Source organism: Phyllobates terribilis, unplaced genomic scaffold, assembly GCF_046119375.1.
Source record: "Phyllobates terribilis strain yellow unplaced genomic scaffold, ASM4611937v1 Scaffold_1__5_contigs__length_1240528914, whole genome shotgun sequence".
Classification (NCBI taxonomy): domain Eukaryota; kingdom Metazoa; phylum Chordata; class Amphibia; order Anura; family Dendrobatidae; genus Phyllobates; species Phyllobates terribilis.
The window spans coordinates 1,139,665,328-1,139,681,711 of NW_027362761.1; the positions used below are offsets into that span (position 1 = coordinate 1,139,665,328).

The 16,384-nt window shown below is 40.0% G+C and overlaps 1 protein-coding gene across 3 annotated transcripts in view; it reads right to left on the bottom strand.

Annotated features, from left to right (window-relative positions):
* Positions 1-16,384, bottom strand: part of CPZ (carboxypeptidase Z) — a 131,300-nt gene that overhangs the window by 56,960 nt on the left and 57,956 nt on the right. For all 3 annotated transcript variants that reach the window (XM_073647667.1, XM_073647677.1, XM_073647658.1), the window contains exon 7: positions 2,075-2,233. In XM_073647667.1, the coding sequence (XP_073503768.1) occupies positions 2,075-2,233 (159 nt within the window). The remainder of the gene's footprint in view (positions 1-2,074; positions 2,234-16,384) is intronic.

Sequence of the window (16,384 nt, forward strand, 5' to 3'; positions counted from 1 at the left end):
GCCCTGTGTGAAAATGTAAAATCTGAGGGTAAAACATTTTTTTGTGGTAAAAATATAATTATGCTTTTTTCACTGCCCAATGGTATAAATTTAAAAATTAAAAAATACTCACTACTTCCCTAGATGAATTCCTTGAGAGGTGTAGTTTACAAAATGGGGTCAATTGTGGGGGTTTTTGCTGTTTCGGCATGTCAGCGACTCTTCAAATGTTACATGGTGTCTGCAACCTATCCCAGCCAACATAGCGCTCCTTTCTCTTCCGAACCCTGCCGTACACCAAAGCAGTGGTTTTCCCCCACATATGGGGTATCGGCGTGTTCAGGAGAAATTGCACAAGAAATTTCATGGTGCTATTTCTCCTGTTACCCTTATGATAATGCAAAATTAGGGAATGAAAAACATTTTTTGTGGGAAAAATGTGAAAATTTTATTTTTACGACTCAATATTATAAACTTCTGTGAAGCAGCTGGGGGTGCAAGATGCTCACCACACATCTAGATAAGTTCCATAAGGGGTCTAGTTTCCAAAATGGTGGCACTTGTGGGGGGTTTCCACTGTTTAGGCACATCAGGAGCTCTCCAAACGCAACATGGCGTCTGCTAATTATTCAAACAAATTTTACATTCAAAAAGTCTAATGGCGCTCCTTCCCTTCCAAACCCTGCAGTGCGCCCAACCAGTGGTTTTCCCTCACATATGGGGTATCAGCGCGCTCAAGAGAAATTGCACAACAAATTTTGGGGTCATTTTTTCCTGTTACCCCTGCGAAAATAAAAAAAATTGGGTCTAAAGTAACATTTTTGTGAAAAAAGTTAAATGTTAATTTTTTTCTTCCACATTCCAAAAATTCCTGTGAAGCACCTGAAGGGTTAATAAAGTTCTTGAATGTGGTTTTGAGCACCTTGAGGGGTGCCGTTTTTAGAATGGTGTCACTTTTGGGTATTTTGTGTCATAAAGACCCCTCAAAGTGACTTCAAATATGATGTGGTCCCTAAAAAAATGTTTTTGTAAATTTTGTTGGAAAAATGAGAAATCGCTGGTCAACTTTTAACCCTTATAGCTCCCTAACAAAAAAAAATTTGGGTTCCAAAATTGTGCTGATGTAAAGTAGACATGTGGGAAATGTTATTTATTAACTATTTTGTGTGACATATCTCTCTGATTTAAGGGCATGAAAATTCAAAGTTTGAAAATTGCAAAATTTTCAAAATTTTTGCCAAATTTCTGATTTTTTCACAAATAAACGCAAGTGATATCGAAGAAATTTTACCACTATCATGAAGTACAATATGTCACGAAAAAACAGTCTCAGAACCAGGGGGATCCGTTGAAGCGTTCCAGAGTAATTACTTCATAAAGTGACAGTGGTCAGAATTGAAAAAATTGGCCCGGTCACGAAGGCAAAAACAGGCTCTGGTGCGAAGTGGTTAAGAGGACCTTTCACCAAATGTTTGATGTTGAACTGGACACATAATGTAATAGTGGCTGCAGAGTGGAATAAAATTTTTGTTTCTTTGTTTTTCTTTTAATTTGGCCTCTACATTGAGGAGATATTGACAATCAAAGTATGTGGCACCTAATGAGTTAACTATTGTTAAGTCCAAGTGGTTGTTATCATATAGTTTTCACTGGGGGCCTATCCTTCTTCTCCCTGTATAAGTTGACCAATCATATGCAGGCAGCAATACACCAGAAAAAGAACACACCCCCACCATAGCTTAGAGCAGGATCAGAGTGTGAGATGCAATGATACAGCTTTGATTTTCTGGTCTAACCTCCTGCATGATTAGAAAGTGCAGCTTAGTTTAGCTGTGTCACATTACAACCCCTTCTATCAGATCTCCTCTCATAGTACTGTAAGGTAAGAAAGGAAAGGAGAAAGGTAGGAAAGGAGAAAGGAAAGGAGACGAGAAAGAAGAAAGGAAAGGAGAAGAGAAAGAAGAAAAGAAAGAAAAGAAAGAAAAACTGACCTTTTCTTTACCCTATTGAAACGTATCAGTCTTTGATAATCCACACCAGTTCTATTTTCTCAGATTATAGGACATGAATTTAATATGCTGTGTCTGATTCTCACCTTGTCATCTGGAGTAGGAGAATACATTTTTTCTTCTAAAGGATGTTTTGAGAAGTCATAAGGGTAACTTACAACCAAGTCACCTCCATGAAGACTCCCGGATAGAACAAATGGGATATTTCTCATCCATTTCATGACTGCTTTTGTCTCTGGAGCGACCTACATGGAAAGGAGAGAAGGATAGAAGGTGTAAAATGCCTCAGTCGAGTTAAGTAGTGCCTGGAGGAGACCCCAGCAGAGTTTCATTATAGACATTGGTGACATACGACCAATATTGATGATGGGGCAGTAGTGTATGCCAGAAAGGTCTGATTGATGGGCATCTAGCCAATGTGACCGATGTTGTTATCCAGGTCAAATTGGAGAATGATTGGAAAGCACCATGCAGATTCCTCTTTTGGGTGTATCAGGAATCCACATGGACACAGTTGACTAAGCAATCGGATATTGGTAATAATCAATATTCCACCATCGTGCCCAGTCATATAAACAATGCAGTGAGGGCAGAAAATGTCTATATTTCAAATACTTTTAAGTTTTAGTTCCACAAGTTTTCATAAAGTGAGTTGAACATTTTATTGTTAAAAGCTAAAGGGTTAAAAGTAAACCCGTCCTGGCCATGTGATGATCACTCAGGTGCACGATGTACTTAAAGGGGTTTTCTGCTTTGCAAAATCCCTACTTGTTAAAATGTTTTTTCAATAGGCTGATGACAAAGTGCCCCCTTCTGATACCCTCCATCGATCATTTGTGTATTTTCTGGGAAAGCTGTGAGTAATTGTTTAGTTTTCCTGCAGCTTCTCCACAGGAAAAATGGAGTAAATGAAATAGTGCCCATTCATATTAAAGGTTTGTCCGTGTAATGCTAGACATTGGCCATGAAATTGGGGGGGGGGGGGGGGGTAATGTGTTCAAGGTCCTAATTTGTTACCATAGTACAGTATATATTAACCTCATATACTGTATGGTAGTAGTATACCTAATAGGGTATATGAAAATGGGTTTTGAAACTAGACACCCCCTTTAACAAAGAATGGATCATTGTGATCATCTCATAACCACAACAGAAGAAAACAATGATTTTTCACAAGAATTAAAAAATGATGGTTCTCATTCACTAACAGCAAGCAGAGATCGTGAAAATACACGCGCAACTAAAACAAAAGGGGTAAAACTTTTGATGAAAGTTGTTCGGAGCTGCAGATATCAACCAACCATTTAAAGTGAATGGGGGCCTCCCAGCTCTCCCTCAAGAGATTATGTCAAATACGAATCTGTAGGATGAATTTTGGCGCCTGAACCTTTTGTTTGGCAGGGAGATAAGTCGCTATTACATGATCCTCTGTCTTTTCAAGTACACAGAATTACTCAACAGAGTATGCTGTCAGCCAAATGAGTGTCCAGCTGACATCTAATGAATGTGTATGGCCAGATATCACATAACACGTATAACTATTATACTAGCTTATATAACGCCATCATATTATGCAACACTTTCATAACATTAACATCACTGTCCCCATAGGGGCTCACAATCTAAATTCCCCAAGTATGTGTTAGGAAGGAAACCAGAGTATCCGGAGGAAACCGATGCAAACACAGGGAGAACATATAAACTCCTCGCAAATGTTTTTGATGGGATTTGAACCCTGCTCTTCCTCCATTATTGTCCCCGGTGTGGTGTGTGGCCCGGGTCCCTTGACTACAGGTGAACACTCACCATGGGGACGTGCCGTGCAGGAGGACAGAGGCTACAGCCAGAGAGTGCGCTCATCAGTCTGGTGGGGAAAGTGTTCATTGGCCAGCGTCTCTCTCCCTGCATCACACGCCCCCTTTTTGAAGCCCTCAGTCCTGCACTCTGTGCACCGCTCTCTCCCCAGCTTTGGACAATGGGGATCAGAATGATTATGGGTGGGAGTGAGAGGGGCCCCGTGCTGCTTGACACCGGGCCCCTTACATTCCTGCCGGTAATCTTGACTGAGTGTCTTCATAGTGGCTATGTGGGCTGCTATGGGCAGTACTTACCTGCCTGCAAGGGCCCCTCTCCGCCTCCAGACCCCGATGCAGCTGTACCGGTGGTATGTCCGCCCCTATACATACACACACACACGCACACACACACACACACACACACAAAGAAACATTAAAGGAGTTGTCCACTACTCGGACAACCTCTTCTCAATCCCTATGTTTGCCCCCAGTAAAAGAACACCACATAGTATGGAGTCACATGTTTGTATAAAAAAAAATCGCTCTGTAGGCTATTGCGTGTGTAATGCGAGTGCAATCCGAGTAGGCAATTTTCTACACATGCATGGCATTTTTAACATCATCTTTTACATACTGCAAATACTCTATGTAAGTTAAAGCTAGTTTACAAAGGTAATAAAGCAATCTTATATATAGATAGCTAGATAAATAGATACATATCCTATAGATGTATAATTTCACAAGCCCCCTAAATATAATAAACGTTCACCTTTTAGTGTCTTTCATGTGGCACTAAAGGGTGTTTAGCTTTGTTTAACCTAATAAATAAATGATTCAATAAAGCGACTTGGGGTCCCACCTATTTTTGATAACCAGCAAATGTAAGGCAGACAGCTGTGAGCTGACATTAAGAGGCTAGGAAGGCCCATGCATATTGAGCCCTTCTCAGCCTAAAAATACCATTCTGCAGACGCCCCAGAAGTGGCACATCACATGAGATGCGCCAATTCTGGCACTTTGGCTGGCTGTTCCCAATTGCCCTGCTGCAGTGGTAATCGGGGTAATGGTAGTTGGGATTGATGTCAGCTGTGATTTGTTGAAAATCACAACTGGCATCAAGTACTGGTGTTCGTAATGGAGAGAAGTCTATCAGACACCCCCATTAATAACCCAGTAATCAAAATATAAAAACACACAAAAAAATACTTTATTTGTAAAAACACTTCTACCAATTTATTTAAAAAAGTAAAAGCCATGCAGGTCCGCCGTAGTCCACCAAATCCAACATAGTCCACAAATGGATACCTGAAAGACATAAAAAGAGGAAAAAAAACAATGCACTCTCCATCATTCACCAATTTATTCCAAAAAATCATCCCACGCAGATCCGACATAGTTCAGTGTTCCCCGAATATGATGCCGGAGACTGTCAATAGCAGGAACAATACTGCTATTCACAGTTGCCGCGTACTGACATAACTGCTAATTAGAGTTGCCAGGTCCCGCTGAGCTCCGTGGGACGAGGCAGCTCTGAACAGCGGTGACATCAGTAACTATACCACTCAGTGTCACAGAGTCTCAGAGGGCAGCGTGACTCGACGACTCTGATGAGGAGTAGAGTTACTGACGTCACCGCTGTTCAGAGCTGCCGGGTCTCACGGAGCGCAGCAGGACCTGGCAGCACTGAACAGCGGTAACGTGAGTACCCGGTGACTGAATAGCAGTAATATTACTTACTGCTATTCACAGTCGCCGGGGTTGGATTAGGGGCATGTCAGATCTGTGTTGGAACACTTTTTTTAATAAATCGGTGAACAAGGGAGAGAATATTGGGGTTTTATTTTACTCTTTTTATGTCTTTCAGGTATCCATTTGTTGACTATGTCGGATTTGGTGGACTACGGTAGATTCCCCAGACTACGTTGGACCTGCATGGCATTTTTTTTTTTTTAGGAATTTGGGAATCAGAAAAAGTGGTTCAAATATAGTATTTTTTTGAGTGTGCTTTTCTTTTTGATTATTGGGTTAGTAATGGGGATGTTTGATAGTAACCACTCCATTACTAATCCCTGGGCTTGATGCAGATGTGATTTTTGACAAATCACAGCTGACATCAACCCCAACTACCATTACCCAGATTGCCACCGCCGCAGGGCAATGGAGAAGAGCCGGAAAAGGAGCTAGAATCGGTGCATCTAATGTGATGTGCCACTTTTAGGGTGGCTGCGGGCTGGTATTTTTAGGCTGGGAAGGACCCAATAACCATGGACCTTTCCAGCCTGATAATATCAGGTCACAGCTGTCTGCTTTACCTTGGCTGGTTATGAAAAATAGGGGGACCCCAAGTCATTTTTTAAAATTGTTTATTTATTTAGTTAAACAAAGCTAACACCCTTTAGTGCCACATGAAAGGCACTAAAGGGTGCAAATTTATTATATGAAGGGGGGGCTTGTGAAAATACATATCTGTAGGACATCTATCTATTCTATCTATCTATCTAACATCTATCTATTCTGAGGGTTCTGGCTGTGAATTTACTGTACTTGGCTGATTAAATTTTGCGGTGTGTGTAAAAATCAGATGGCATATGCATGGTCCGTGTGCTGTCCAATTTTTTTTCTCGCACCCATTGACTTGCATTGGCGCGTGTGAGTCAATTCTGGCACGCACTCGCAGCTTGCTGTGATTTTTTTCTCAGTCCAATTAGAGTTGAGGAAAAAAAATCGCAGATGAGCACTGCTTCATTGAATAACATTGGTCAGAGTGCAATGCGATGTTTTGTCGTATTGCACTCGCCCGATTTTTATGCTCATATGAGCGAGTCCTTATACTCATCTCCGATGCTGGCACCATTCCAGCTCCTTTGGATGCATCACATCTATCCGTAGGAAGTGACAGAGTAGCAGCACTCACTTCCTGTGGATGTATGCGATTTGTCTGAAGGCGGGGAGAGTGAAGTGGTCACTGATTTGTTACAGGGCTTGATTGACGTAACAATGTCACACAATTGCAGGGAGAGACAGCGCTGACACTGCTGGAACAGCACCAGCACCGGAGGTGAGTATAAGTGTTATTTTACTGGAGGCAAAAACAAATTTGTTCATGTAGTGGTCAACCCCTTTAACATACAACATATAATACTGTGAATCCTCCAAACAGATAAATCAGTCATTTGTAAGCATTAGGAAACATTAGAAGCCCTGCCCCTTCATTACCATTACCATCACTACCATATAAACTTGTACTGTCAAAGTACAACTGAGGAGTAATTAACCAGACAGATTTTTAGAAATTGTCTGCATGTGCCCATTAAATGGCTATTCTTTTTATACATTTTTTGGCTTCAGATTTTTGATATATCGCTTTTTCCTGGACAAAACTTTGTATAGAATTTGGTCACCACTAGGGGGAGCTAAGTGGACATGTGCAACTTTTGCTGATTTAGATGGTTTTGGTGGAAAGCATCGGGCAATAAAATAAGAGATGTAATTATTAGGATGCAATCTAAAATATAAAAAAAAAAAAAAATGTAAAAAAAAAAGGCAAATTGTCTGTACTATTTAAACCGGGTATTTGTGAGTACAAAGGTAAAGGTAACCACCTACGTACCCTTATGGCTTCACAAATTCTAGAGCATGGTGGTTACCCAAGTCCAGGGAGCCCTGACACCCTGGTGCAGCACAGGTCTATAGAGGCTCATTAAATGTAATGACCAAGGCTAAAAAAAAGCAATAAAAATGTTTTTTTTTGTTCATGATATAACGACACGTGGGACTCACATCATCACTACAAAAGAGCATGATAAACCAGAGCTTCGCTGTCCCATACTCCTGAATAGTAAACCCACCAAGCTATGCAGTATACTTCCTCAGGCTGCTGTATCACTGTATAAGGGCAGACTGGGAAAGTTAAAGCTGAAATTGAACATTTGCTGGAAAATTATTTATCTTTTTTTCAATTATATTTTGGGTATAGTTACTTGTTCATCACATTGTATTATTTTCTTGGATATTAACAAATGTTCATAGGATCGGAATCCAAATTATGTGTTACAGTGTCCTGAGTGCCATGCACAACAACTATACGTAGTGATCATATAATATCCCAACATGCGATGCAGACTAGTAATGCAGAATTACATTGCTCATGGCCTTGAAGACAGCGCCATCTGGTGAGTGGACGACGCCTTTGTTTTTATAGATCAATGCTGACATCTTGTGGACAAACTGTAAAATGCACTGGTTCCAAAAATTAATAAACAAGTTCACTTGAGAATCTTCAGTATGTTATCAAACCAATGACACTGCTTCTCTTCCCATCTTATCCTAAAATAAGAGAAAGAGCAGGATGGAGTGTTGGAATTCAACGCTACTGTAAATATTAATTGAGTTCATATATCAGGTTTTTGTATTGATCATAGGCATCTGGGCATCTTATTGGTTTTTCTGCTTCTTTTTGAAGAGAGTATCATTAAAAACTTATGAATTAATCCACTGGATAATCCACCAATGTCACCCTTTTCCAAACGTCCCTTAGTATTGGATATTTGTTCTTTTGCCTACGGTCCTAGGTTTAAATCCAACAAAAGAAAAGCATCTGCATAAAGTTTGCATTGATTTTCTCTGTGTGCTCATACACAGTAAAAACCAATATGTAGCTAATGTGGAATTTAGATTTAGCCTTCAGCGAGATTACAAACTAGCCCCTTATCTGGAAAAACTCCAGAGACCGCCAGATGTTAAGGTAACACAAATTAAGTGTCCACCGGCCATCGAGCCCAGAGAGAGCAAACTGTGCCAGCACTGTGAGCTGGCAATAAAAAGCACCACAGTCCGTATAGAAACCCGATATATACCCTCAGGAATATGATACAAAAAGCATTAAAATATAACTTAATTATATACAAAATAAAATTTAATCCAACTTTCTAGGGGGCATCAAAAGTGCCTCTATTTTGTCTCAGCTAGTCCTTACGCCCTGATGCAAAAATGATTAGAATACAAAAAAGACCCTACTAGGCCTATAGAAACATCATACACATGTAGCATAAATCTATAAGGATTCTCCCAATCTTAGTTTAGAATGTATTTTGAAGAATCCCAGCAATAAATCTAAATACAAAAAGTGACACAGTGCATACAGTTATATGAAAAAGTTTGGGCACCCCTATTAATCTTAAGCTTAATGTTTTATAAAAATTGGTGTTTTTGCAACAGCTATTTCAGTTTGATATATGTAATAACTGTTGGACACAGTAATGTTTCTGCCTTGAAATGAGGTTTATTGTACTAACAGAAAATGTGCAATCTGCATTCAAACAAAATTTGACAGGTGCATAAGTATGGGCACCTCACCAGAAAAGTGACATTAATATTTAGTAGATCCTCCTTTTGCAAAAATAACAGCCTCTAGTCGCTTCCTGTAGCTTTTAATGAGTTCCTGGATCCTGGATGAAGGTATTTTTGACCATTCCTCTTTACAAAACATTTCCAGTTCAGTTAAGTATGAAGGTCGCCGAGCATGGACAGCCGTCTTCAAATGATCCCACAGATGTTAAATGATATTCAGGTCTGGGGACTGGGATGGCCATTCCAGAACATTGTAATTGTTCCTCTGCATGAATGCCTGAGTAGATTTGGAGCGATGTTTTGGATCATTGTCTTGCTGAAAGATCAATCCCATGCATAACTTCAACTTTATCACTGATTCTTGAACATTATTGTCAAGAATCTGCTGATACTGAGTGGAATCCATGTGTCCCTCAACTTTAACAAGATTCCCGATGCCGGCATTGGCCACACAGCCCCAAAGCATGATGGAACCTCCACCAAATTTTACTGTGGGTAGCAAGTGTTTTTCTTGGAATGCTGTGTTTTTTTGCCGCCATTCATAACGCCTTTTTGTATGACCAAACAACTCAATCTTGGTTTCATCAGTCCACAGGACCTTCTTCCAAAAAGAAATTGGCTTCTCCAAATGTGCTTTTGCATACCTCAGCCGACTCTGTTTGTGGCGTGCTTGCAGAAACGGCTTCTTTCGCATCACTCTCCCATACAGCTTCTCCTTGTGCAAAGTGCGTTGTATAGTTGACCGATGCACAGTGACACCATCTGCAGCAAGCTGATGCTGCAGCTCTCTGGAGGTGGTCTGAGGATTGTCCTTGACTGATCTCACCATTCTTCTTCTCTGCCTCTCTGATGTTTTTCTTGGCCTGCCACTTCTGGCCTTAACAAGAACTGTCCCTGTGTTCTTCTATTTCCTTACTATGTTCCTCACAGTGGAAACTGACAGGTTAAATCTCTGAGACAGCTTTTTGTATCCTTCCCCTGAACAACTATGTTGAATAATCTTTGTTTTCAGATCATTTGACAGTTGTTTTGAGGAGCCCATGATGCCCTCTTCAGAGGAGATTCAAACAGGAGAACAACTTGCAAGTGGCCACTTTAAGTAGCTTTTCTCATGATTGCATACACCTGGCTATGAAGTTCAAAGCTCAATGAGGTTACAAAACCAAAAAAAGGGCTTTAGTAAGTCAGTAAAAAGTAGGTAGGAGTATTTAAAACAAGAAAATGATAAGGGTGCCCATACTTATGCACCTGTCAAATTTTGTTTGAATGCAGATTGCACATTTTCTGTTAGTACAATAAACCTCATTTCAAGGCAGAAACATTACTGTGTCCAACAGTTATTACATATATCAAATTGAAATAGCTGTTGCAAAAACACCAATTTTTATAAAACATTAAGCTTAAGATTAATAGGGGTGCCCAAACTTTTTCATATAACTGTATATAGACAAGACATGTATGGCTCTCACCCATTCTTCACTGCACCGGAGCCATATCCTTAGGGGGTTCTTCTTTTTCTTCATGACTCACAGGGTCAAGTTATCTACCCTGTCGTGCCCCTTGCATTAGGGAGATCCCTATTCTTTGAAGGAGGATGCAGCACTCTGCGTCTCCCATTTTTGGACCATCACCACAGTGGTAGTTCTTCAGGAATTTTTTCACTTTGGCACTTTATTTGCACCAAGAGTCACTTTTCTGCCTACCTGAGAGATGGGAAATTTGGAATTTATATCTCATCCCCATTATTGTAAGTACACTCCCCTGATGAATTCTCCTTAGGGAGAAAAATGCATAGGGAAGGATTTTTTTGGGGTAGCAGCATTAGTACCACACTTGGGTACTGCCCTTGTTAGGGCAGCAGTCAATGCAAGAGGCACGACAGGGTAGATAACTTGACCCTGTGAGTCATCAAAAAAAGAAGACCCCCTCTAAGAATATGGCTCCGGTGCAGTGAAGAATGGGTGAGATCCATACATGTCTTGTCTATATATGCACTGTGTCACTTTTTGTATTTAGATTTATTGCTGGGATTCTTCAAAATACATTCTAAACTAAGATTGGGGGAATCCTTATAGATTTTGCTTTTATAGGCCCTAGTAGGGTCTTTTTTGTATTCTAACCATTGTTGCATCAGGGCGTAAGGACTAGCTGAGACAAAATAGAGGCACTTTTGACGCCCCCTAGAGAGTTGGATTAAATTTTATCACACCTGTTAAATTAGTCTAATTTGATGCCACACCACTACTGTGACATGTTTCTGCTGTCATTTTTGAGCTTGCATCTCACATTACTGTGACTGCCTGCCTCACAAAGTGCATCACAAACTAATGAATTTTGCACACACATTGTATTAGTCAAATTTGACATACACACAACACCAAGACTGTTGGCACTGTTGTTTTTTGGGCTTTCCATATATCTAGCATTTCTTGGTCAGACCCTTTAAAGAAGGGAATTGTGGTTCAAAACAGTGACAAAAGTTAGTTCTAATGTATTAAAAAATGAAAATGAGAAATAAGCAATAAGAATGTGGGAGGAACAAGCAACAGCACCACCACCGGCACCAGCCATCAGGGAAGTGGTAGTACCAAAGGCAGGTCAAAATTGTCCTCCTTTGCCACTGGCAAGCGTATTAGTGGGGAGGAAGCAGAGGATATTATGGACTATATGGAACATCAGTCATCAAAGTCACAGCAGGAGGATGTTACCTCTGACAGAGATACTGTCAGTTTAAGTCAATGTTCTGTACAGTCCTCATCTTCTGCCATCCTAACAGTTAATCTTTCAATAGTGAACTTTTAATTCTGTTAATCACATTCCCATTTGCTGTATTGGATGAGATGCATAGTCAGCATTTAGACTTGTAAGAGATCAGGGCAGAGGAGGTGAAAGACATGGCATGCCTAGCCTTGTTTATGGTGGTAGTAGTAGCAGTGGCACAGATAGTCATGTTGGCAGGGGAACTGGCAGCCAAAGTATTAGTGACTCTGAGTTAGAACAAATATAAAGGTGAAAATGAGGAGAAGAGTAAGAGCAGCGGATTAAATCTGCTGTCATGTGTGAGGAAAGGTGTAGGCTCAGCGCTGGAGCCCGCATCAAAGTCGGGGACACGACATATAACGTAAATATATGTCATATGTCGAGAAGAGGATAAAGGCTCATCTGGCAAGATGGACTCTCTAAGCTGTAGGTCTAGGTGAGCAGCACAGACCAGAGGTGATGGTGCAGTTAAGCAGGTTTTGACGGACGTCATGTGGATCAGAGAGGACCAGGACAACAAAGTACGCAATAGGGATGAATTTAACTACAGGAATACAGAGATGAATATGCAGTTCGATATCTTCCAGCAAGGATGCAGTTAATCAAAGGAATGACAGAAGAGTAAATGTATTCTGGGGTCTTACAGGAGGTTAATGGTTAATAGCAGCAAAGCATGCAAATCCACAAAAATGGATAACGACCAGAAAATAGTGAAGTATAGGCAAACTAGAGACTCGCTTGAAAAGATTGATTACCTTGATCAATTCGCAGCAAATCAAATATTTTGAAAACATTTGTTAAAGCTGGCAAATTAAAATTTTAAATGATTTGCTTATCGCTAACCTGAATTAATCTTATAGTGATGATCTATCCAGAAGATAGGTCTTCAAAAATTAAATAGTGAACAACTCCTTTAGGTTACATTCACACATTCGTATGAAAAGTCTGAGTGGTCTTATTTTTGTCTTGGACATTATACAGTTTCATGGATCTATATATACATCAGTAAAAATCAGGGATCTGTTTAATATTTAACGTTTTCTGCAATTGGCCACTTGGTCTTCTGTCAGTAACATACTATCTCTGGGATACTTAGGTCGTCTTGAGAGAAATTTTAAATTCTCCAGAAACTTTATTAGTGTGTTCTATATGGCATTGTAATGTCTAGGCTTGCCTCATGTAATGGTTCTCTGTGTGTACATTTTTTTTTACTATGCATATTTAATTAATAAAGTTTCATTCTTATTATTTGTCCTATATACTCCATTTTGTAGGTTTTTGAGGAGGGCCCTGTACTATATCAGTCACATATAGGTAATTATCTTTTTTTCTGTACTATGCTTACAGATTTTTGTGACCAATATGGATGTGAATGCAAAATACCAGTCCTTGTTATCCCATGTCAACATAATTTTTAGTGGAGATGTTACACAGATTGGACAGACAGAAAAGGGGTATATTTCTTAATTTAAAAATACTAGGAAATATTTACTGAGAAAAAATATGCGATTTGATGGAGGTGGATAATGCCTCTTTAGAGAGTCACCTGGCAAAAGGCCTTATTACAAGGTGTCTACGTGTGAAGATTACACCATTCTTCCGGTGGATGATGCATTTCTTCAATCCAGATGGGAAGAAGTATGCAATGTATGCTCTAGGTCCCTCAAAGAGATGCTAATTGGCATCAACAAAAAAAGTCTACAAGCTCTAGAGATTGAAATTGAATTTAACCAAATTAAACTCAATGAGGCACTTTCAGCCACCAGCATCGATAAACAATTTCAAACCTGGGAAAAGGAGGTACAAGAACTCAAGGGCAAAAAATTTCAGCAAGCATTGCATGATTTTCAGACAAACACTGTCTATAGATGGCAGCAAGCTCACTCCAGAGAATATTCCATGCTCAAATCCTCATCCTTCTTGTCCATTTCCTCTATGGAACACAACTCTGATCTGTGTGACGAGAAACATACTTACCTTCTCAGGAAGGGAAAGTGGAAGGTTAAACGCAATTTTAGAAATAATGAGAAAAAGACAAAATACGACCTCTACACTTGGATCATTTAAGTTACAGGTCATTAACCTGTCTAAAGTGTGTCTGACTAAAGCACAGAATGATGTCCTAAGCCTTGGCCTTACCTTTTCCTTTATGTCCTCCTTTGACTTTTTTTACAGCTGTAAAAGACTTACATTTTTTCACCCACAAATTGGTTTTAAAAAAAAAAACTCCATAAGAAACCACCTATAGAAGAATGAGGATGGACTGAAAGGGAACTCAGACGTATTAAGGGTGTAGTCATCAACTCTGCCGACAAAGGTGGCAATGTGGTTATTTGGCTCACTGGTGTTCCAACAACTTAGGGATAATAAGTGTTATATGAGAATGACATTTAATCCAAAATCACAAATGAAGCCTTCCAAAGAATATTAGCGATTGCTTGATTCCGGAACTCCCTTGCACTGCCTGCCTCTATCTTCTCCCTAAGGTACATAAAAATATGTCCACCCACCAATTGTTTCAGGGAATGGTAGTCTGTGCGAATCAATCTGCAAGCATTTAGATCACTATTTTAAACCTCTGCTGGAAATTCTACCTTCAAAAATGAGAGATACAAGTGATGTACTCAATCAGGTTGAGAACATTTTTATGGAGAAGGGGGATGTGGCTTGTGACTCTGAATGTGGAGTCATTATAAACGTCGATTTGACACAATGATGGCATCAAGGCCGTTAGAACTTTTTTGACCATGACAAGCCTAGATTGGTCCACTTACTATTCGGTCAGTATTTTTTCTCAGGAGTGGGAGCCAAAACCAGGAGTGGGTGATAAAGGTATAATTGGTGCACTTGTTTCTATTATACCTTTTCTCTGATTGTTCCTCACCTGGTTTTTGCTCCAACTCCTGAGAAAAAATACTGACCAAATACTGACCAAATACTGATAGTGGGGCCATTACCTTAAAGAGACTCTCTACCTGCAGCTCCAAGGGACCGCGATGGGGGCTGCTTTTGCTCCCTCTTACGAAAATCACTTTCTGGAGCTGTGGGAAAGGGAAAACTTCATGTGCCCCTGATTATAAAAGTTCATCTTTGGGCTCGGTATGTAGATGACATTTTGGTCATCTGGCAGGGTACTGAGGATGAGTTGAACTGATTTATACAACACTTAAACAACAACCACTTAACATCAAATTGACTAGTCACTATAACCAAACGACTGTGTACTTCCTAGACACTCAGATTTTTAAGGGGGAGTCGGCACCCTTTATACCGAAGTGTTCAGGAAAAGAACAGCAGTCAATTCTATGTGACATGCATCTTCTTTCCACCCACAGTCCCTAATTAATGGGAATACCATAGGACAATTTCTTAGAACCCACAAGATCTACCCATCTGATCACTCTTTCTTTGAACAGTTGGACGAGTTGACTACCAGATTCAAGGAAGGCGAGTATCCAAAGACTTACTGAGAAGTATTCCAGAGATCAGGAGCGGAAATATATCATTGGTGCAACCTGTTCAGCCGCACAGGGGTCCAAGAGGTAAGGGGGCCTACTTCTACCTCCAAAGCAGGTGCAATTTTGCATTTTTAGCTCTTGGGCGGCAAAGGGCCCATATATTGTTCTTGCACAGGGGGCCCTTTTCTCTCAGTGTCAGATATAGTATATTACTAACAGAAGACCAACTGGCCAATCCCAGAAAACATTAGATATACAACAGATCTCTGATTTTCACTAATGTATGAAGATCCATGAGACTCAGAGCCGGTCCTATTCTGATCCATGCTTGAGGATCAGACTTTACTATCCAAGTCAATATGGACAATGTGGATCCTTTAAACATGGATGAAAATTGGAGTGTTTCCAATTAAGAACTATAAATTACATTTTAATGTCAATACATTTGTATTTTTCTATTGAAAACCCCTGAGAGTTCAAAAAGGATTTAAATTCAGACTATTACTCATTGAAACTTAACTAAAGCATCCTAAATGATTGATGTTCTAAAATGTGAATAACCTGAAGAATAAAAATGTAGAGGACAGTGTAATGGTGAACGGGCGCAGTAATTGTTTCTGTCCCTTTGAATAATCTCCATAATTGCTTTTAATGATCACATAAATGGCTTTCATACCTTGCTCCGAATCATCAGGGCTGTATCTCATTAAACAAAAATCTGAACTTATTATAATTTTCCTATGACATGGGGTGAACTTAAATGAGATCAAGAAAATGGCTATTGAGCTCAGATTTGTAGCCAACGGGTCAGTGATTGCATGAGATGAGACAGAACGGCATGAAAATAATAGTGGGGTGGACATCATACTTCTACAAATACATTCAGAATCTGTACTGTTTATTGTCTACACAAGTACCCCAAAAAGTGAATGTCCACCCCTGCAGTCCCGTGCCCTGTAACAGCAGCTATTCATGCTCTGGTTTTAGTTCCATCCCCAGCATGTGTACTTCTCTAGTCCCTGGGTTGATTGGT